We start from the raw sequence: 23,143 nt of genomic DNA on the forward strand, positions 1-23,143 counted from the left end.
GTACTATCTTTTCTCTATGTGGAATGCCATGAGAAGGTCACCGTTGAAGGCAGAAAAATGGACTACAGCAGTGGTTCTCAAACATTATGTGCTCAGTCGTGTCAGACTCTGCGACCCTATGGACTGTAGATAGCCTGCCAGGCTCCTCTGTCCATGGGGATTCTCCAGGCAAGAATACTGGAGTGGGTTGCCATGTCCTTCTCCAGGGGATCTTCCCAACCCAGGGATCGAACCCGGGTCTCCTACATTGCAGGCGGATTCTTTACCGACTGAACCACCAGGGGTTAACCAGCATCCAAATCACCTGGAGGCTTATTGAAACAAATTTCTGGTTCAGTAGGTCTGGGTTGGTGCCTTGAAATGTAAATTTCCTGCAAGTTCCTAGGTGATGTTGATGCTAGTACTTGGTTGGGGGATCAAGTTGTGAGAGTCACCACACTCAGTAAGTACTTTATAACCATCTTAAGTCATTCTTACATGCCATGAAAATCCACCTGTCCTGGGACAGGCTTTTTTATGCGTTCTGCTGGATAATGTTGATGGGTTATAACTAAGGGAAAATACAACTTACCCTTGGCACCCAAGGGGAATCAACCGCTTCTTACTTGGTATGCCCTGATCATGTCATTTTTATCTGTGCTATCCATGTGGTCTCTCCTCTGTTTCTTATTCTTCACAAGTATCTGTATTTGCTCAAAATTTAAACTAATTTAGTCATCTTCCTCAGCAGAGGTTTTTCACTGTTCCTCCTCCAGTTTTCTTTTTACATATATATGTATTTAATTTATATTTGGAAGCATCCTCCTCTTTTAAGTAAGAATACAGGTAAGCTCAGTCTAATCTGTACTTTAATGAAGTAATTAGGTATAGCCATATAGTGTTTAATGATGCAGTGTTTGTAATGATCAATGACACTTGGGCCCTTAATTCAGGATTACATAGCAGAAAGCATTGTGTGAGCATCTGAAAGTGGATTTTATTTTGTGAGAAAGAAAGTAAAATACTTTTCAAAACATTGAACTAACATAATTTAAGATTATTGAGTGCACTACCCTGGATTGGGAAGATCCCCTGGAGAAGGAAATGGCAACCCACTCCAGTGTTCTTGCCTGGGAAATCCCATGGACAGAGAAGCCTGACAGGCTGCAGTCCCTGGGGTCACAAAGAGTTGGACACGACTGAGTGATTAACACACGCCACAGAAAACCCTTTGTAATGCTATTTGTATCACTAAAGACAGTCTACTATGTTCCTGAAAATTACTGAACAACAGTTTTTTTGGTCGCTGCAAGATGTAGTTTTGGAGGTGTGACCACGAAGAGTATGTTTTAATCTGCTTTTTTAAAGCTCCCAACAAATTTTAAAGATTAGATTTTGATCACAAATTATTTTATTTGTAAAGGATGAAGAAACACTATATGTTCCTAGGAATAGTGACACACAAACACGGGTTCATTCTCTGAATTAAATTCTTGGCAGAGTTTGTTAAACAATGCCTTGGTATAATATTGAAAAACAGTGCCAACTGCCTTTTTGCCATATTTCATGTTTTCAATACTGTTGCTTAAAATATATAATTACCAGTAATATGCTGGCTTGAACTAAGTACAAGTTTTCTATGGAAATTTAAATTTTATTTAGTTAGTAGAGTACATCCTTAAACACTCTGAATGTCAAGCTGAAGTTTCTGGAGTTTGTGAAGTACAATAATGGCCACTAATATCTATGTGCAGGATGAGCTGGAAACTCAAGAATCTTCAAGAATAAAGGTTAATTAGCTTGTATAATAGCTATTAACATGTGATAATTAGGATTTGGATTATGAATATAAGAACAGATGCTTTTGTATGAATGAGAGAGCTGCTTTTTCTTGTTGTTAATTAATTATTGTTTTGGCTGCACTGGGTCTTAGTTGTGGCACTCTGGATCTTTCATTGCAATGTCCGGGCTTCTCTTTAGTTGTGGCCCATGAACTCCAGAGCACGTAGGTTCAGTAGCCGCATCAACCAGGGACAGGTGGGATCTTAGTTCCTGGACCAAGGGACAGAATTCATGGCCCCTGCATTGTGAGCGGGGAGTCTTAATCACTGACCCAGTAGGGAAGTCACTGAGAGAGTTAGTTTAATAACAAATTTGCATGACTATGTGACTGATTCTTTGGGAATAAAAAAGAGAGAAAAACCTAAAATTGTTTTTTTATGATTAGATGTACAGTTAAAGAATGAAGGAAGACTGTGGTTATAAATATTTTCAGAAAATAGAATAAAGAAATGGATAAGGACACTGGCAACAATGTATGTATGTCTCTCACAGATGAGAACTTACATGAGCATATACCTTTGTATCCAAAGGTACATATATAATAATTATAACAATGCAATTTGATAAATGATATTGTAGAACTGTGTTGAGAAAGTGCTAGGAGTTTTCCAGCCCAGAATACTAAGGAGTGTATGTAGGAATAAGCATCTAGAAAAATGGTATAGATGATCCTATTTGCAAAGCAAAAAAAAAGACCCAGCTGCAGAGAACAAATGAATGGATACAAAGGGGAAAGTAAGGTGAGAGGAACTGGGAGATTGGGGTTGACACTTATATACTATCGATACTATGTATAAAATTGATAGCTAATGAGAACATACTGTATAAGGCAGGAAACACTACTTAACTGCAAGGTGGTGAACTGAATGGGTAGGAAGTCCAAAAAGGAGGGCATATATGTCATGTCAGGCTGATTCATTTTCTTGTAAGGCAGAAATGAACACAACATGGTAAAGCAACTATACTCCAATAAAAACTAATTGAAAAGAAAAAATAAGTGAGGACAATGATTAAGGAGGAAGAGATGATCAGCAAGCTAAATATTACAAGGGATACACGGAAGAATCAAAACACATGGCTATCTGATGAACAAAACAAACCAGAAATTGAGGCCTGAATCATACACAAAGATCCCCTGTGAAAAGATATTAACTGAAGATCTGTTTAAAGAACGCCGTTCTAATCAGCCCCACCACCATTCTCTCCCACCCCTACTCATCATGCAGAGCAATTGGCAGCCAAGGGCATACCTGGAAGCCAAAAACTTAAACTGGTACTTTTCTCTAAGACAACAATCAAATTGACTCAGAAGATTAAGGCTTCTCCTCGGGTGTTGGCACCCCTACATAAAGCTCTCCTCGTTTAGGTGTACACCAAGTCCATCTTAACGGTTAACTCTCCACTAACAATGCCCACATCCAATTTTCTCATTTGTAGGCTCCACTTAACTAACCAGCTTTCACAATTCAGCTACTGCTTCAGGGTGAAGATTGTAGGAAATCAGTCCTATCTCTACAGAAAGAGAGTAATAGTGCATAGACTTAAAATTACAGGAGTTGTATTGGTGTTATAATATTTAAATTCATAGACAATCAGTACAATCTTTTGAAAAGATATTCCAGTAAATGTTGCAGCAGGGACAATATTTGCCCAATGGAAGGGATGGTGAAGTAACACAGTGAGACATAATAGATACTCATATTTCTGGCTGGACTTGAAATATCTAAAATGTTGAGGGGCCCACTTTAAGAAAAAAAGGATACACAGTGATGAATAAAGAGCGGCTAGGTCTTCGAACTGGACCTAAGCTGCAGTTAAATCCTCCTCTAGGTAGGGATGAAGAAACAAAGTGCAGTGAGAATAAGGGGTTTTAAAAATATCCTGCTTCTTTGCTTGAAAAATTTCTTGGGCTGGAGATGCACTAGAGAAGCCAGAGACATTTAGACCAGGACCAGTGAAACTTGGCTTCAGCAGCATTTGGGAGTAAAAGCACAAAACCTGTCGAATCTTTAAACATGGTTGGGTTGAGTCAACGGTGGACAGCCTGAGAGAACACCTTCCCTTTAATGATGAAATAAATCATGTCACGAGGTTGCCTGGATTCCTCTTCCTTGATGGTTCAACAACATAAAAAGCTGTCTCTGTTTACTTTGCTTTTGTCTAATCCTTTGTAAAATAGTTCCATTTTCCTCTAAACACAAGTTGGTCTTGACTCACTCACAATGATAGACATATATCAAGACATTTCTTTCTTCCTTTTGCATCATTAGATACTAATTAACGAAATTTAGCATAACCGCAAGTTATGGAGTTTGGGTATCTTCATACACCTTCTTAAAGCTTCCTCATTTTTGTGAATGTGAAAGGAAATCTCAACATGCTACCTTTCTCAAGTTGAGACATAAATGATAAATTTCCCCCCTCTCTCCACCTATATTATTGTTTTTCATAAATGATCATTTTTATTTTTTCACTTCTTCATTTACAACTAAGTCACCTAATCATGTTGCATCAGTTACTTCAAATGATTTACCAATTATTCTACACTGGAGGTTCATCTTCTGTATAACTGCTTAACTAGTAGTCCTGTCTGATCTTTAAGTCTGGTGTACAAAGTTATATAAATGCAAATGTTCATATCTCTTAGAAGTAACAGATTATTAGTTGCCTTACTATATAGGCAATGACATTCAAAATGCTCTTTTCCTCTGATACAGAATTTATACATCCTGACACATGTTAAATTTATGTATATGATCCTACTTAATAATTGGTTATATGTTTCTTGAGGAGTCATATGCTCTGTCTGGATGCTGTGGTTTGCATTGATATCTTATTTAATAATTACAGCAACTCAATTAAAAAGTTATTTATGCCTTGTAAAGGAAGTAAAATAAAGCACAGAGAAGTAACTCGTCAGAGGACATGTAGGTTGGCAGTGGTGGAGCTTGAATGTGATTAATGCCACCTGACTGCAAAGTCTCTGCTCATTCTTTTTCAGGCTTGACCATATCATGTATGTTGGTTTACCAGCGTACCATACATAGAGAGGATGATGAATAAATAATAACCCGGGTAGTTAACGTTTGTGACTTCTTCTGCTTCTAGATAAAGAAGACATTTATTATGGAGTGGGAGAATCAGACATTCAACCCTGACTTCATCTTGATGGGAATTTTTAGTTACACGCCCACTCACATCTTTCTCTTCTCTCTGGTCCTGGGCATCTTCACAATGGCGCTCTTGGCAAACACTCTCATGGTTCTCCTCATCTACCTGGACACGCGGCTCCACACCCCCATGTACTTCCTCCTCAGCCAGCTCTCCCTCATGGACCTCATGCTCATCTGCACCACTGTACCCAAGATGGCCCACAGCTACCTGTCTGGCAGGAAGTCCATTTCTCTAGCAGGATGTGAAGCCCAAATATTCCTCTATGTGTCTCTCCTTGGTGCAGAGTGCTTCTTGTTGGCTGTCATGGCCTATGACCGCTATGTTGCCATTTGCTACCCTCTTCAGTATTTCAGTCTCATGAACTGGAAACTTTGTGGACTCATGGCTGCCTCTTCATGGATCCTTGGTGCCTTTGATGGGATTGTTGAGTTAGCTGCTACTTTGTCTTTCTCCTATTGTGGATCCCGAGAAATAGCTCAGTTCTTCTGTGATGTCCCAGCACTCCTACATCTCTCATGCACGGATACTTCCACATTCGAAACACTTATTTTCATCTGTTGTGTAGTAATGCTCCTCCTCCCTTTGTCACTCATCATCATCTCCTACACACGTGTAATTATAACTGTCATTCGCATGAGTTCTGGGGAGGGTCAGCACAAGGCTTTCACCACCTGTACTTCACATCTTATTGTTGTGGGGATGTATTATGGAGCAGCTATGTTCATATATATGAGACCCAATTCTAATCGTTCCCCAACCCAGGATAAAATGGTATCGACCTTCTACACTATTTTCACTCCCATGCTGAATCCCCTTATATACAGCCTTCGGAACAAAGATGTGGCCAAAGCATTCAGTAAGGTACTAGGGAAGAGGAAATCTAGAGAATAAATTGGATAATGGTTGCAGGGATTTTTTTCTTTCATAACTCCTGTCTCTCTCTTTCTGGCAAGTTCATTTATTTAAAAATAAGATTTAACAGCAAATGCATAAATGTGTAATTTTTCTAAAATAGTCATCACGGTTGATAAACTCTGGGTACACATTTAGTTTACTGATATATTTTACATTCATTAAATATTCATTTTTGTTTTAAATATACTCAATGAAGTTCTTGAGATGTGAATAATTAAGTCAATAAACAGATATACTCCTATTTATAGAACTAAATAATAAATGAAACTGTTTTAAATGCTTTCCTTTATTTTCACAAACCAGATTCTTATTGAAATTCTTATTTGATGATTTATGTACTGAGTTAAATACCACACTTGTCTATTTCATTTTGTCATTAGTTCTTTCACATAAGTACCGCGTGCTAACCGATTGCGCCACTGGAGCTTCTGTCATTAGTTTTTTCAAAATATAGCCTAACCAGAGAGTGACATATATTTGCTCATTTACCAAAAATCTTATTCTATAATAAATACTACTTATTTTGGCCAAAAAGACTTTTTTCTTTTGTTTGACTTCTCTAATACACTGAGCATTTGTATATCTGAAGATTTCTTATAGTGGAACCACTTATTTCCAGAGTTTTGACAGATGATGCAGTATCATCAACCTATATTTTATAGGGTTTTTCCTTCTTTTTTGTATCTTAAAAATCCACTATGGTATAATGAAATCCCAGGGCTGTGAGTCTTACCCAGAAGTTATGATCTATATCATATTTATGTACTGAAACATGATGGGAATATTTTTATTCTTCATATCAGAACATTACCCTTTGAATGCGTGTAGAAATGTTTCCATGAATTTAGTAGTTATTGCAGTAAAGGTGTAATAATATTATTGTCACAGAAGCTGCCTACTTTTTTCTTTGTTTTCCTGATGAACATGGATGGTAACTGAATGAAAATGTTGACTGGTCTCTCTGATAGCCTTGGTGGAAACCCCATCTCCCACTCTGAGACAATTTACATGGTCTTCCCAAAGGAATATATGCAAATCCAGTAGAAACTCCTCATCTTGGGACAGGTAACAGCACTCAAAGTGAAACACTTTTGTGTCCATAGAAGACCAGATTTCTATAACATTGGTTCTACCTGGGAAATTGGATAAACCTTATAAAGATTGGGATTTCATTCATAGAACTTGCATATATTTCTTTAATCTACACCTGATAGTTGGAGTTGCTATAAAAAGATAAATTTAAAAATAAGACACTGGTATTAATTTATTTTAAAAATATGGGGAAAAAAGTCATGGCTTCATTTACATGAGGGTGGAGTTGTGAGTCTTATGATTAGATATGTACTCTTATTACAGCCCTTCGTTGACCACCTTAACATATGAAACCGACAAGTAAATGGAAAAGGGGACTGTTGCATTTTCCAAGAATGTGATGAGTATCATTGAGAGTGGATCCTTACAGAAATGATGACACCTACTTGAAATATTCTTAAATATTTTTTAATTTTGAAAGATATAAATAGTTCACTGTTATTTCCCTAGTATTTAAGGAATTGTAGAATTTTTTCCCAAGATACAAAAAAGGACAATGCCAAAATAGAATTCTTGACATAAGATCTTTTCTGATTGAGGCTATAAGGTCACATGATCAAAATGAGTCTTATAAACTTTCTTCTTTCTTTCATCTGTTTCTCTTTTTTAATATATATCTTTCTGAGATATCATATATTATTCATGAAAAACATACTATAGTTTTAATTTTTTTATATTGACTTCATGGCCTTTGCCTGAGAAAAAGTATCATAAATAATTAATTACTGCTTATATGTGAAGTGGCTACTACAACCTGTAAATTTTATTTATGTGGGCACAGTGTTATCATACTCTTAATTTCTGAAAACCACAGAAATATTTGGACCTTGTATACATGTAAACAAAGGTTTAAATTAGGTATCAGTGAGATGCTAAAGCAGCTATGTATATTCAAATGGAAGTTGGCCTGGCTGCATATACTAAAGGCACTCAGTACTCTGCAAGAGTTATTGGAATCCATATCTTAAGAAGAATAAATGGAGAAGAGGGTGGTGGCACTATTTATTTCATATATAATTTCACATAATGATAGCTAACATTATTTGAGTGAAACTCTATCTGGTACATATTATAGTGATGAGTGATGAGCTGAGCTGTACAAACTCACTGACCACCCTTCATGATGAGAAAAATGGACCCCAAGAAGGACTTCATTAAATGCGTTTCTGGTCCACTAATCAGTTTCAGGACTTACTGCTTCATCACTGTCATCAAAAAGAAACTCTGACTGACATCACAGATTCTAATCATGCATCATGTTGAGTCACTTCAGTCGTATCTGACTCTTTGCAACCCCTTGGACTGTAACCACCAAGCTCCTCTGTCCGTGAGAATTTCCCACCAAGTATACTGGAGCAGGTTGCCATGCTTAGTCGTCCTTTTTGTGATCCCTCCAGGGGATCTTCCAGACCCAGGGATCCAACCCAGGTCTCCTGCGTCACAGATTCTAAACGAACATTTATTTGTACCAAAAGCTACGGATACTCTGCTGGGTGCGGGCAGTGGAACCCATAAGGAATAAGCTGAGGGCCCCCACTGTTCCCCTGAAAACCTATGTGGAGTCAAGTATCTGGATAGTTACAGACCCAGATAGTAAATATATCCAGGTTTCCAAGAAAAAGGATTAAACATGGGAGGATATTTGCCCCTAGAGTAGCTCAGTCCCTACTTACCTGCTTTTCTCTGTTCCACTCCCTGGGTAGGAGTGCTGGTACTAGTGGGTCACTAATAAGGACATGTACTGGGCTATGGTGAGACTACAGAGAACCTTAGTGTGAGTGAGGAAAGGGTTAAACATCTCCTTTTCAGTAATTTTAGTGAGGGACAATAAATTCTGCCAGGAAACAGTTCTTCCTAGAGAGGATGTTAGGTGAACGGTTTAGACCAAGTGTGCCTCTAAATTTTCAGGGAAAATTTTTGCTTTCTCTCTCCTCCTCTTCTGTCTTATAGGGATTCCTCACCAGGAGAGGTAAGTGTACAGGGCTGAAGTTATCCATGAACATAGGAAAGGGCAGAGAGACCCCTTGGCCAGCTATTATGTTATATGACAGTTTTTTCCTAGCATGCACTTTATTTATTTATTTATTTTTTGTATTTGAAAGTATTTATTTAATTTATTTATTTTTTTCGATTTTTTTTTCTATTTATTTTTATTAGTTGGAGGCTAATTACTTCACAGTATGGTAGTGGTTCTTGCAATACATTGACATGAATCAGCCATGGATTTACATGTGTTCCCCATCCCGATCCCCCCTCCCACCTCCCTCTCCATCCCATCCCTCTGGGTCTTCCCAGTGCACTTTAATCCAACTCCATGGCAATTAAATTGAGATAATGGAGGGGGCTCATGTTATGAAAGTCATAAATGTGTATTTATTTCACAGTGGCTTCTGAAAAAATTTCTTCCAGGCTACTCTGATCTGAGGGTGGGTGGTGGTAGGCCCTGCACTGTTCACCTGTGATCTTGAGGGTTGGCATAAATACCGTCATCTCCACTGAAGTTAAACAAATATGCAAGCTTTAGAATTTTCAGAATCCATTAAGATAACTTTAAAGTGACTATTTCTTAACTATGACATAGTAAAGCTGAAAAAGACCTCTATATCCCATCACTAATCAGGTGTAGTTGTCGAGGTCCTGAGATATGAAATGACTTTTATCAAAGTCACAGATTTATGATGATTGCATTAACACATCAAAGATAGCTTGAAAATTTAGGAAACTTACCACACCAGTATTCAAAGTTAGAGAGAACATCAACACAGTCTAACATAATTAAACTTGGTTGTTTCTATAGGGGTCACTTTTTTTCTGATCCAATATAATATTGCTTAAAGATTCCTATTTGAACTTGTAAATTTACCTATTGAATGAGGTTGTGTAGAGTCATTTCCAGCTATATCTTTCATAATCAGGTTTGTAACATATATGACAAATCTTGTAGGTTTCAAGATGTTTCCATATAATCTAAAATTTATTCTGAGTTTTCTGCTGTTCTCCGATATCATTTGGAGTGGAACACCATTTCAGACAGTTGATCACTAACAACTTCGGCTCTCTGTTTCAAGTTCAAGAGAGAGGTGCTATTCTTAGGAAAATAAATTATTCGGGGACTCACTAAATGAGGTGTCTTGTGGGGGCTGAAAAGTTTTAATGAGCATGCAAAGTTGAAGACCCCAACTAAATAGCTACCTAATTGGAAAAGTATAAAGCCTTATGTGGTTCCTCGGACCAAAGAGCAAAGTGCCAACTAGTGAAAGGTAGAAGCTGTCCTGATTAGCAAACTCAAAAGGACAGAATTGTTTGGTTACTTTGGTGACATTTGACAGAGAAATAAATCTAAGGGTAATAAATACACTTGAGAAACCAGTTAGCATATAAACATTCCATGCTAATTAATATAGTGGTAGAGCAAGTGCTAGGGCTGTTGTGACATAAATGTTGCCTTGTACTGTGTCACTGTGTAAAGTGAAAATCATATCACTACAAATTTACATACATTTGTAATTAAAAGTGCTTTTTTCCTTATGAATCTAGAATATTTTACATAGAAAATAATCTAATAATCATCTTAATCACTAGACCATAAGAGATTATTTATTTCATCAACTGATTTTACATGAGACTTCTTTGAATGCACTGAGTCAGGTAAGAATATTTCTCTTTATAAAAGCCAATAATAGCAGCACTGTATAGTTCTCAGTAACCAACTGAATCATCTAATCAAGTTTCATAACTTACTCTAACTAACAAATTAGCAAGTTTCATAACTCTCTAACTAACAAATTAGCAAATATCAATAAAACTGAAATATATTGTTATTCTTGGCATTAATTTATTATTTTTAAAAAGTGCTTTATCATTTTAAAATATTTTAATGAGGCATAGTACAAAAGGAATGATATAAGAAGTATGGACACATTCCCATGTGAGAGTTTATCTTAACCTGATGAATTTATTCCTTTTCCTGTTTTTAATGAAATGAGATTCCAGCTAGAGTTGATGCTCTTTGTGTAACTCCTCACCATCATACCATGTACCTCTTACATTTCCTGCCATAATCAGACTTGAGTTTTTGATGAAAAAACTATAGTACCAGCAATGGTACTATATTTTGCTGAATGTGTATGTCTTCACAAAAATTACATAATATGATACAACAGATATTATACTCTACACATAATTCTTCAACTTGCATGTTTCACACATTTTGTTTTCTAAAATTAGCTTACTTTGATATGTTGAGTCTATTCACATGAATTTTTAAATACTTATACAATATCCCACTGAATAAATATACCATCAACTTATTCATGCATACTTCTATTGATGGATATTTGGGTTGCTATGTTCTATGTCATTATAAATAATAATTGCAATGAATTCAAAGACTCTCTGGTGTCCATTCTCGGAAAACTAGAAATAACAGTAGGAGATAGTTCCATGGACAAATGAATCTACTGAGCAGGCATGATTTTATGGATAGTGGGACAGAGGATACCCAGTACTAAAAGGATAACTCAGGTCACAGGGGCGTTTTTTGTGTTCCATTGTGCAACATTAAGTCTCTACAAATCCAGTAAAGAGTAAGGAGCTTCTTTTCAAGTATTCTTTCCCTGGAAATGGAGAGAAGCTCCATAGAGCATCTCCATTTAACACAGACCCTATATGCACCATTGGAGCTGGTGTCACAAAGCCCAGTGACAGAGCAAATTGCTCAATACTCTGAATCAGCTATTGAAGTAGCTTAATCAGGTTGGGGGTGGGGGAGGGGCGCGGGGCGGGAGGGAAATAAAATAAGGTAGGTGGAATTTTGGTAAGCCTCCATCTATCCTTCATTTGTCACTTGTAGGGATAGGCTCTCCAACTATCCTTACTCATAGTGTTACTTGGGCTTCTGGGTGTTTACTGGACTGCTCCCTCTATGGGTCCTTCTCAAAGAAATGAGACAACTCCACATTTCCTGGTGATTGGAGGGACTAACACATTTTCCCAAATGGTCCAATTGATGATAAGTCAGGCATTGGAGCTTTTAAAGACTAGTGTCAAGCAGGAAATTTTAGGGAGAGTCATAAAGAGAGAGAAATAAGAACTACTGCCAAAAGGAAAAAGAGATCAATAGTGACTGGTGATATCTATTTTAAGACGATGTGCGGTCATTCTTGATCCTTTGAAATATTCCCTCAAAAAATAATAATGATAAAGTGGTACAAAAAGGGAAAATCCTTCATTATTTTGTAAATTATCTCAAGCTCTATGCTGATGAGTTAAGAAATAATTCTACTCCTTTTCTTAACCATAATAAAGTAAAATATCTCTGGCAGCAAGCCTATGCATTATATGGATGCTGTTTAAAGAAGAATAAGCATGTTTTGGGTTTATTAGTAGTTTAATCTAAAAGTGTCAACTGACCAAAAAAATATGAGGGACTAAAAAAGTTTATTGAACAAGTTTTGCCATGGAATAGAGAACAGCGGAATTCCAAGGACCAAGATGGCATTGTTAACTTTGCGAAAGGTAGAGCCTGCACAATAGAATCAACTGGGGAGATTCAGAAAATAACAATGCCTGGCTTCTTCCGAAGAGATTCTAATTTAATGAGTTTAGAAAAGTCTGGTCTAGATAACATTTTCAAATTTCTTCAAAAGATTCTAATAAGAATCTAAATTTGAGAACCACTTGGATAGAGGCATGAGAAATTGTTAAGATTTTAAAAGCCGGACATTAGATAGGTGAATATTTCAAGCAACCTACATTAATGATGATGAAAGAAACAGATCATCCCCTACTACCTGGTATAAAAAGAAACAAAGCTTGTCTTGGAAACAGGGAAAATTACATTGAGAACCTCAGAAAAAATTGCAAATAACATCATCAATGTAATTAAAGGCAAGGGACTGAGTCCCTGTGGACAAAGAAATTTAACTTGGAAAAAAAAGACCCTAGGATTTAAGCCTTTTTATTTACTCAGTCAGTGTTCTTGTATTTTCCTGGGAAACACCAGAAGGTAAGGTTGGAAAACAGTTTAAATCACAAAATTTCTAGCACTTCCTGGGTTTCAATGAAGCAGAAATGGATGAAAATCTATACTGTGCTAGATACTTCCAAAGCAATAGGTATATTTCCATCTTATCTTAATTCATACCATATTAAAACTTAAGTAATATTAGTTTTGACTATGTCTTGGGTTCTTTTTAAAGGGTATTAGGTGAACACAGACATTGTTATAATTTGACTGTTCTATCATGTATACTAGGTTAAAACTCATTCAGAGAGTCTTTTCATGAATCTGTTTCACTAATGCAGCACTTTTTTTCCCTCTAAGAAGCACATATTCAACTCTGTATAAAGCACAATTCTGTTTGATTAAAATAGTACTTTTTAAATGTAAGACAATACATTTTGGAGGCCTATACTCCAGTTTAGAGAATAAATCATTATACAAAATGATAGTATAAAATTAAAGATGGAAATTAATATATATTTTAGGGGTTGAATCGTGTGCCTCAAAATTTATATGTTGAACTGTCTGTACTTCACAATGTGACCTTGAAGATATGGTCCTTACAGAGGTAACCAAGTTAACAGGAGTTCACTAGCCTGAGTATTAATTCAAATAACTTGTGTCCTTACAAAAAGAGGAAACTTGGATACAGACACAGTGAGGTTGCCATGTGAAGATGAAGGACACATCAGAGTCATTTTCTATGTCAGGGAATACCAAAGATTGCCAGCAACCACCAGAAGTTGGGTGAGAAGCATTGAACTGATCTTCCTTGCAACTTTCAGAAGAACTGAAGGAATTTTGCTGACTCCTTGATCTGACAATTCTAGCTTTCAGAATTGTGAGACAGTAAGTTTTGATTGTTCAGTCCTCCTAGTTTTTGGCACCTTGCTATGGTAGTCTAACAGACTAATACAAAGATATTAAATACCCGAAGTATAATAATGGTAATGATTAAGATATTTGAATGACTAAGATATTATATTTTCTGAGTGCATGTATTTTAATTAAGCATTATGTTGAGTTATCTTTTATTATCTTTGCAACAATCCTGAGAAATTATATTAGTTACTATAGAATTTTGTTTAAAAAAATAGAAGGTTGCTGATAATATCACTATTGGCAGTAGAGCAAAGATTCTGTCTGATCTCAGAGTCCCAGTTCAGCTCTTTGCTCTAAGAGCAGTAGAAAAGACCATACGACTGAGTTCAGTGAATGGGGAGCAGATTATCTATTAAAATGAAATAGACTTAATGAGGATGATGTGGTTGTTCTAGAGTTGGAATCAAGGAGTAAATTGAAAAAGCCGGAAATGGCTTGGAGAACAAAGCTTATTTTTCTTGAGAGAAGTAACCTAAGGAAAGATCTCACATTAGAAATGTCTGGGGATAAGAGAGTAGAATTCTTGGGATTGTGTTAAAAAACAATGAGAGGAAACCTCTTTTGCTGTATCCTGAACCCCAAAATAAATAGGTATCACTGGATTTTCTCACACTTTGGAACCTGTGGAAGTCTCTGATAAGAAGTGTGCCGTTACGGTACTAGAATAATCAGGGACATTGTATCCACAGGGTGGAAAATAAAGGATTTACTTTATTGGAAATTTAATGATATTGGGAGAGGCAGAGGAAATTTTCAGACATAGAAGTTTGTCTTCCAACATGTACTAGCTTTTCTGTATATGGAATACCATACAAAGGTCATTGCTGAAGCAGGAAGATAGACTACAGCAGTGGATCTCAAACATTAGCCAGCATCCAGATCACCTGGAGGCTTATTGAGAGATATTTCTGATTCAGTAGGTCTGGAGTGGTACCTGGGAATGTGAATTTCCCACAAGCTCCCAGGTGATAGTGATGCTAGTACTTGGTTAGGGGATCACACTGTGAGATTCACTGCATTAAATGAGTACTTTCTAACCATCTTTACATTATGCTTATGTGCCATGAAAATCCACCTCTCTTGTGGCAGGCTTATTAGTGTGTTCCGCTGGAGGATGGTGTAGCTGGGTTGTAACTAAGGGAAAATACAAGTTAGTCTGGCATCCACGGAGGAATTGACCTGTTCATACTTGGTATGCCCTGATTGTGTCTAAATTTTTCTGTGCTCTCCATGTGGCCTCGCCTCTGTTCTTCTTTCTCACAAGTGTCGATTTTTGCTCAGAGGTGGCTCAGAGGTTAAAACGTCTGCCTGCAATGCAGGAGAACTGGGTTTGATCTCTGGGTTGGGAAGATCCCTTGGAGAAGGAAATGGCAACCCACTCCAGTACTGTTGCCTGGAGAATCCCATGGACTGAGGAGCCTGGTGGGCTACAGTCCACCGGGTCACAAAGAGTCGGACACGACTGAGCGACTTCACTTTCACTTTCACTTAAACTAATCCAGTCATCTTCCTCAGCAGAGGTTTTTCTCTGTTCCTCCTCTCTGTTACTTCCTTTTACATACATATGTGTTTAATTTATTTTTGAAAGCATCCTCCTCTTATAAGTAGGAATATAGGTAAGTTCAGTCTAATTCTGTACTCTAATGAAGTAATTATGCATAGCCATGCAGTGTTTAATGATAGTGTTGGTGATGATCACTGACACATGGGCCCTTAATTCAGGATTACATAGCAGAAAGCATTTTGTAAGCGTGTGGATGGGAATTTTCTTCTGTGAGAAAGAAAGCAAAATAATTTACAAAAGATTGAGCTAAGACAACTTAAAATTTTGAGTGTATTAGACTTTATATACTAATATGTGTTACTATTCATATAACTGAAGACAGCCTACGATGTTCTTAAAATTATTGAACCACAATTTCTTTGGCCACTAATATTACTGCAAGATTAGTTTTGCAGGTGTGACCATGCAGAGATGTTTTAATCAGTTATTTCTTAAAGCTCCCTAGCAAATTTTAAAGGTTAGTTTTTGATCACAAGTTCTTACATTTGTAAGGGATGAAGAAACACTACATGTTTCCATTATGTACTGAAACAAACATCTACCCAGACACAGGTACAGTCCCTGAATTAAGTAATTCTTGGGAGGGTCAGCTAAACAATGCTTTTGTATGATATTGAAAAGCAATGCCAACTGCCTTTTTGGCTTATTTCAATGTTTTCAATACTGTTATTTAACATATATAACAAAGAGTAAATACGCTGGCTTGAGTGAAGTACAAGCTTCCTATGGAAAATTAAAATTTATTTAGTAAATCAAGTACATCATTGAACACTCTGAGTTGGAGTTTCTAGAGTTTGTGAAATACAATTATGGCCAGTAATATGTATGTGCAGCATATGCTGGAAATATAAGAATCTTCAGAAATAAAAGGTAATTATTTTGTATAGTAACAATCAACATAAGATAATTAGGATCTGGGTTATGGGTATAAGACCTGATGCTTTTGTATGAATGACAGCGTAATTTTTTATGATAAAGTTGTATGACTGTGTGACTGAGACTTTGGGAATACAAGAGTGAAGAATCTAGAATTGTGTTTTATGATTACTGAGATGGACAATTAAAGAATTAAGGAAGAATATGGTTATAAATATTTTTAGAAGACAGAATAAAGAAATGGGCAAGGATACTGGTAATAATGTATTTATATCTCTGGAGGTGAGAACATGTATTGCATATACCTTTGTATCCAAAAGTACATACATAATAATGATAACAATACAATTTGATAAGTGCTGGTATAGAGGTATGTTTAGAAAATGGTAGGAGGTTTCCAACTCAAGAATACTGAGAAGTATATGTAGCAATAAATAAGGACAATAATTAAGAGGGAAGAGATGATCAGCAAGCCAGATATTACAAGGAATACCTAGAAGGATCAAAACACATGGATATCTGATGAACAAAACAAACCAGAAATTGAGGCAGTCCTGAATCACACACAAAGATCCCCTGTAAAAAGGGGATAATCTGAAGATCTGTTTAAAGAATGCTGTTCCAATCAGCCCCCCACCATTCTCCCTCACCTTCGCTCATCATGCAGAGCAGTTGGCAGCAAACAGCATACCTGGAAGCCAAACAAATGAACCTGGTACTTCTCTCTAGGATAATAATCAAATTGACTCAGAAGATTAAGGTTTCTCCTTGGGTGTCAGCACCCCTACATAAAGCTCTCCTTAAGTAGGTATACAGCCAGTCCATCTTAATGGTTAACTCTCCACTTACAATGTCTGGCATCTAATTTTCTCGTTTGCAGGCTCCACTTATGTAACCAGCTTTCACAATTCAATTACCCCTTCAGCACAGAGGTCTGTAGAAAATCAGTCCTATCTCTATAAGAAGAGAGTAATAGTGCTCCTAAGATTTGCATAGGCTTAAAATTGCAAAAGTTGTACTGGTGTTATAGTATTTAAATTGATAGACAATCAGTACAATCTTTTGAAAATATATTCTAATAAATGTTATCAACAATGTTTCTATGGAAATAATGGTGAAGTAACACAATAAGAGGTATTAGATGCTCATATTTCTTATGAATACAATAAAAAGATAGAATTTTAATATTTTACAACTTAAAGAGATAATACAAGAAAAGCAGTCTCTGAATGAAAGAATTTTGCACAGGCCTTTCACCAATGAAGTGTTGAGAGCAAAGGAAGGCCAGTTCTGGTTGGGTTTGAAATATCTAAAACATTGAGTGCCTTAAGAGAAAAAGGATACACAACGTTGAATAAAGAACTGCTAGGTCCTTGTGTTGGACTTACGCTTCAGTTAAATCCTCTTCTGGGTAAGGATGAAAATACATAAAAGAGATATGAGAATGAGGAGGTTTAAAAATGGGTTACCTCTTTGCCTGAAAAATTGGCTTCAGCAGCATTGGGAGTAAAAGCATGAAACCTGTCCAATTTTTAAACACAGTTGGCTTGAGGCAGCAGTGGGCAGCGTGAGAGAAGACCTTCCCTTTAATGACAAAATAATTATGTTATGTCATGAGGTTGGCGTGGAAGGATTCCTCTTCCTTGATGTTTCAACAACATAAAAAGCTGTCTCTGTTTACTTTGCTTTTGTCTAATCTTTTGTAAAACAATTCCTCTTTTCCCTAAACACAACAAATTGATCTTGGCTCACTCTCACACTGACAGACATATAAGACATTTGTTTGTTTCTTTTGCCCCATTAGATACTGATTCAAGAATTTGGCAGACTCACAGGTTATATAATTTCTGAACCTTCTTATATAGCTTCTTAAATTTTCTTCATTTTGGTGAATGTGAAAACTAGTCTTAAGATACTACCTGTCTCAAGCTGAGACATAAACGCTTGTTTTAGCTCTGCCTTCCACCCATCTTGCTTTCTTTATAAATGATGATTTTGACTTTTTGTTTCCTCATCTGCAACTAAGTTGCCTATTCATAATTCATAGATTCCTCAAAATTATTTACCAATTATTCTGCACTGGAGGGTCATTTTTTGTATAATTGTATAACCAGTAGTCCTATTTGTGCTCTAAGTTTGGTGCACAAATAAAATTACATAAATGCAAATGTAACATCTCGACAACTAATAACAGGTTATTAGTTGTAGTTATCTTACTTTACTATATAAGCAATGGCATTAAAAATGCTCTCTTCCTGGGACTTCCCTGGAGGTCAATAGTTAAGAATCCACATTCTCATTGCAGGAGACATGGGTTCTATCCCTGATCCGGGAAGATTCCACATACCACAGGGCAACAAAGACCATGAGCCCCAACTACTGAGCCCATGCACTGCAACTACTAAAGCCTGTGCACCCTAGAACCCCTGCTCTGTGACAGGAGAAACCACTGCAGTGAGAAGGCCATTCACTGCAATGAAGTGCACCTCTGGCTCGCCACAATTAGAGCAAGCCTTGGTGCAGCAACAAAGACCCAGGGCAGCCATAAATCATTAATAATTTTTTTAAAATTATTTTTTAAAAGTTATTTATACTATGTAAAGGAACAATAAGAAGATATAGAAATAACCTGTCAGAGCAGGATGGTGGAGTTTGAGTGTGGTTAACTCCACCTGACTGCAAAAGCCTCTGCTCATTCTTTCCCAGTCCTGACATATCATGTATGTTGGTTTCCCAGAGTACCACACATAGAGTGGACAGTGTATAAATAATTGTTCAGACATTTAATGTTTATAAGTTCTTGTGGTTCTAGATACAGAAAATATTCATCATGGAATGGGACAATCAGACATTTAACCCTGACTTCATCTTGATGGGAATTTTTAGTTACACGCCCACTCACATCTTTCTCTTCTCTCTGGTCCTGGGCATCTTCACAATGGCGCTCTTGGCAAACACTCTCATGGTTCTCCTCATCTACCTGGACACGCGGCTCCACACCCCCATGTACTTCCTCCTCAGCCAGCTCTCCCTCATGGACCTCATGCTCATCTGCACCACTGTACCCAAGATGGCCCACAGCTACCTGTCTGGCAGGAAGTCCATTTCTCTAGCAGGATGTGAAGCCCAGATCTTTTTCTATGTGTCCCTATTTGGTGCTGAGTGCTTCCTGTTGGCTGTCATGGCCTATGACCGCTATGTTGCCATTTGCTACCCTCTTCAGTACCCCAGTCTCATGAACTGGAAACTGTGTGGACTCATGGCTGCCTCTTCATGGATCCTTGGTGCCTTTGATGGGATTGTTGATGTAGCTGCTACTTTGTCTTTCTCCTATTGTGGATCCCGAGAAATAGCTCAGTTCTTCTGTGATGTCCCAGCACTCCTACATCTCTCATGCACGGATACTTCCACATTCGAAACACTTATTTTCATCTGTTGTGTAGTAATGCTCCTCCTCCCTTTGTCACTCATCATCATCTCCTACACACGTGTAATTATAACTGTCATTCGCATGAGTTCTGGGGAGGGTCGGCACAAGGCTTTCACCACCTGTACTTCACATCTTATTGTTGTGGGGATGTACTATGGAGCAGCTATGTTCATATATATGAGACCCACTTCTAATAGATCCCCAACTCAGGACAAGATGGTGTCAGCCTTCTACACCATCCTCACTCCCACGCTGAATCCCCTTATATACAGTCTCCGGAACAAAGATGTGGCCAAAGCATTCAGTAAGGTACTAGGAAAGAGGTAATCTAGAGAAGTAAAATGGATTAGTGGTTTACGGAAATTTTTTTCTGTCTTAACTCTTCTCTCTTTAAATTCATTTATTAAAAAAAAAATTCAGCAAAAAGTGTATAAACTATTTTCCTAAATTAGGCATCAGACTTGATAGGCTCTGGGTATACATTCAATTAATTGATATATTTTGCTTTCACTGTGTATTCATTTTGGTTTTAAGTGTACTCAATGAAATTCTTGAGAAGTGAGTAATTAAGTTAATAAAGTTTCACTCCCCTTTCTAGAACTAAATAATAAACAAAATTGTCCTAAATGATTTTCCTTATTTTCAAAATCCAAAATCTTATTGAAATGCTTCTATAATGACTTATGCACTGAGTTAGCTACCACACTTGCCTATTTCATTTTGTTATTAGCTCTTTCAAAATATAGGCTAACCAGAGAGGCACAGATATTTGTTCATTTACCAACAAAAAAGGTTGTCCTATAATAAATATTACTTATTTTAGAGAGAAGGCTTTTTTCTTTTGTTTGACTTCCCTGATACACTGAGCATTTGTACATCTGAATAATTCTTATAGTGGAACCACTTATATTCCAGAGTTTTGGCAGATAATACAGTATCATCACTTTGTATATATTATAAGTCTTATAAGTTTCATGATGCCTGGTTATAATCCAAAATTAATTCTGAGTTCTCTGATGTTCTCTGACATCATCTGGGGTGACCACCATTTCAGACAGGTGATTACAGGTAACTTTGGTCTCTGCTTCAAGCTCAGGAGATAGGTACTATTACTTTAGAAAAAAAAAAGTGTTCAGGGACTCATTAAATGTGGTGTCTTGTGGGGACTGAAAAGTTTTAATGAGCGTGGCAAAGTTGAAGATCCAGGCAGTCTAGTTAAGTAACTACCTAATTGGCAAGGTATAAAACTTTACATGGTTTCCTGGGACCAAGGGGCAAAGTGCCAACTAGTGAAAGGTAGAAATTATCATGATTAGCAAGCTTAAAATGACAAAGTTGTTTGATTACTTTGGTGACTTTTGACAGAGAAATAAGTCTAAGGATAATAAATATGCTTGGAAAACCAGTTAACATGTAAGCATTCCATGCTAATTAATACAATAGCAAGGCATGTACTAGGGCTGTTGTGACACAAATGTTGCCTCATATGAGCCTAATCTAACTGTGTAAATTTAAAATCATATCACTACAAATATATGTGCATTTGGAATTAAAAATATTTTTTTCTGATGAATCTAGATTATTTCACATAGAAAATAATCTAATAATCATCTGCACAGTTAGATCACAAGAGATCATTTATTCCATCAACTGATTTTACAATAGATGTCATTGAATACGTTGAGTCAGACTAGGATGTTTCTCTTTTTAAAAACTAATCAGTAGGGACTTCCCTGGTCATCCAGTAGTTAAGAACCTGCCTGTTAATGCAGAGGACATGGGTTAGATCCCTGGTCTGGGAACTAGTATCCCACAACTACTGAGCCTGTGCACAACAATGAAGACCCAGCATAGCAAAATAAATACATAGTAATGTGAAAAAAAAAAGATGAGAAAGCAACACTATATAATTCTCATGAAACAGCTAATAAAGCTTCAAAGGCACTAAATAACTAAATTAGCAAATAGTAGTATTGAAATATATTGTTACTCATAGCATTAATTTATTATTTTGAAAAGTGTTTTGCGTTTTAAAATACTTTAATTATACATGGTAAAAAAAGGAATGATAAAATAAACATGCAGATATCCCACACAGAAGATATTTTATCTTAACCTGATGACTTTATTTCTTTTCCTATTTTTAATGACACGAGATTTCAGCTAGAGTCGATGCCCTGTGTGTAATTCTGCACAATCATACCATTCACTTCTTACCTTCCCTGCCATAATCACAGACTTGAATTTGTGGTTAAATACTTCCAGCAATGATATTATATTTTGCTGAATGTATTCATAAACATTATACAATGTGATTCAGAAGATATTTATACTTGATATATTAGTTATTATACTCTGCACATAATTCTTCAACTTGCATGTTGAATCAAGTTCACTCATGTGAATTTTTAAACACTTGTACAATATCCCACTGGATAAATATAATATCAACTTATTTCTGCAAGCTTCTATTGATGAATATTTGGGTTGATATACATTCTACATCATTACAAATAACAATTGCAATGAATTCAAAGGCTCTCTGGTACCCATTCTCTGAAGATTAGAAATAACAGTGGGAGATATTTCCATGGACAAAGGGCTCTACTGAGCAGGCATGATTTTATGGATAGTGGTCAGATAATACCCAATAAGCAGAAGCTCAGATCACATGGCCATTTTTTGTGTTCCATTGTGTAGCATTAAATCTCTACAAAGCCTAGTAAAGCATGAGGAGCTTCTCAAGTATTCTTTCCATAGAACTGACAGAGGATCCACAGAGCATCAACACAGATACTTCATGCATCGTTGGATCTGGTATCACAAAGCCCAGTGACAAAGCAACTTGCTCAATATTCTGAATTAGCTACAAACGAGCTTAATGTACTTGGGGACTGAGATGAAATGAATAGGAAGAATTTTAGTAAGCTTCTACCTACCCCTCATTTGTCACTTATAGGGAGGAACTGTCCAACTATTCTTTTTTTTTTTCCCCCCAACTATTCTTATTTATAGTGTTATTGGAGCTTCTGAGTATTTACTGGGAGACTCCTCCCATGGATCCTTCTCAAGGAAATAATATATGATTTCACATTTCCTGGTGATTGGAGGAACTAATACATCTCCCCAAACTGTTCAATTGATGATAAGTATCAGGCATTTGAATCTGAGTTTCAAAGACTAGGGTCAGGCAGCAAATTTTAGGGGAAGCGGACCAGAGAGACAAATAAGAACTTAATGATTGTTGAGTGAAACTGAATGTTTGAATCACTACTGCATAAGGAGAGATAGATCAATAGTGACTAGTGATGTCTATTTTAAGACAATGTGTGGCCATTTGGGGGCTTACCTGGTGGCTCAAATGGTAAAGAATCTGCCTGTAATG

The 23,143-nt window shown here is 36.7% G+C and overlaps 2 protein-coding genes across 2 annotated transcripts; both read left to right on the forward strand.

Moving 5' to 3' along the window:
* Nucleotides 1-1,678: 1,678 nt before the first annotated feature.
* Nucleotides 1,679-5,886, forward strand: LOC133059815 (olfactory receptor 2M3-like). Its single transcript, XM_061147402.1, has 2 exons — nt 1,679-1,769; nt 4,930-5,886. Exons 1-2 carry the CDS (start codon nt 1,710-1,712, stop codon nt 5,884-5,886), a joined length of 1,017 nt encoding a protein of 338 aa, XP_061003385.1. The 5' UTR covers nt 1,679-1,709.
* A 13,272-nt stretch (nt 5,887-19,158) lies between these two features.
* Nucleotides 19,159-20,085, forward strand: LOC133059816 (olfactory receptor 2M2-like). The gene has a single exon (XM_061147403.1). It carries the CDS (start codon nt 19,159-19,161, stop codon nt 20,083-20,085), a length of 927 nt encoding a protein of 308 aa, XP_061003386.1.
* Nucleotides 20,086-23,143: the final 3,058 nt, after the last annotated feature.

Source organism: Dama dama, chromosome 7, assembly GCF_033118175.1.
Source record: "Dama dama isolate Ldn47 chromosome 7, ASM3311817v1, whole genome shotgun sequence".
Taxonomy (NCBI): Eukaryota; Metazoa; Chordata; class Mammalia; order Artiodactyla; family Cervidae; genus Dama; species Dama dama.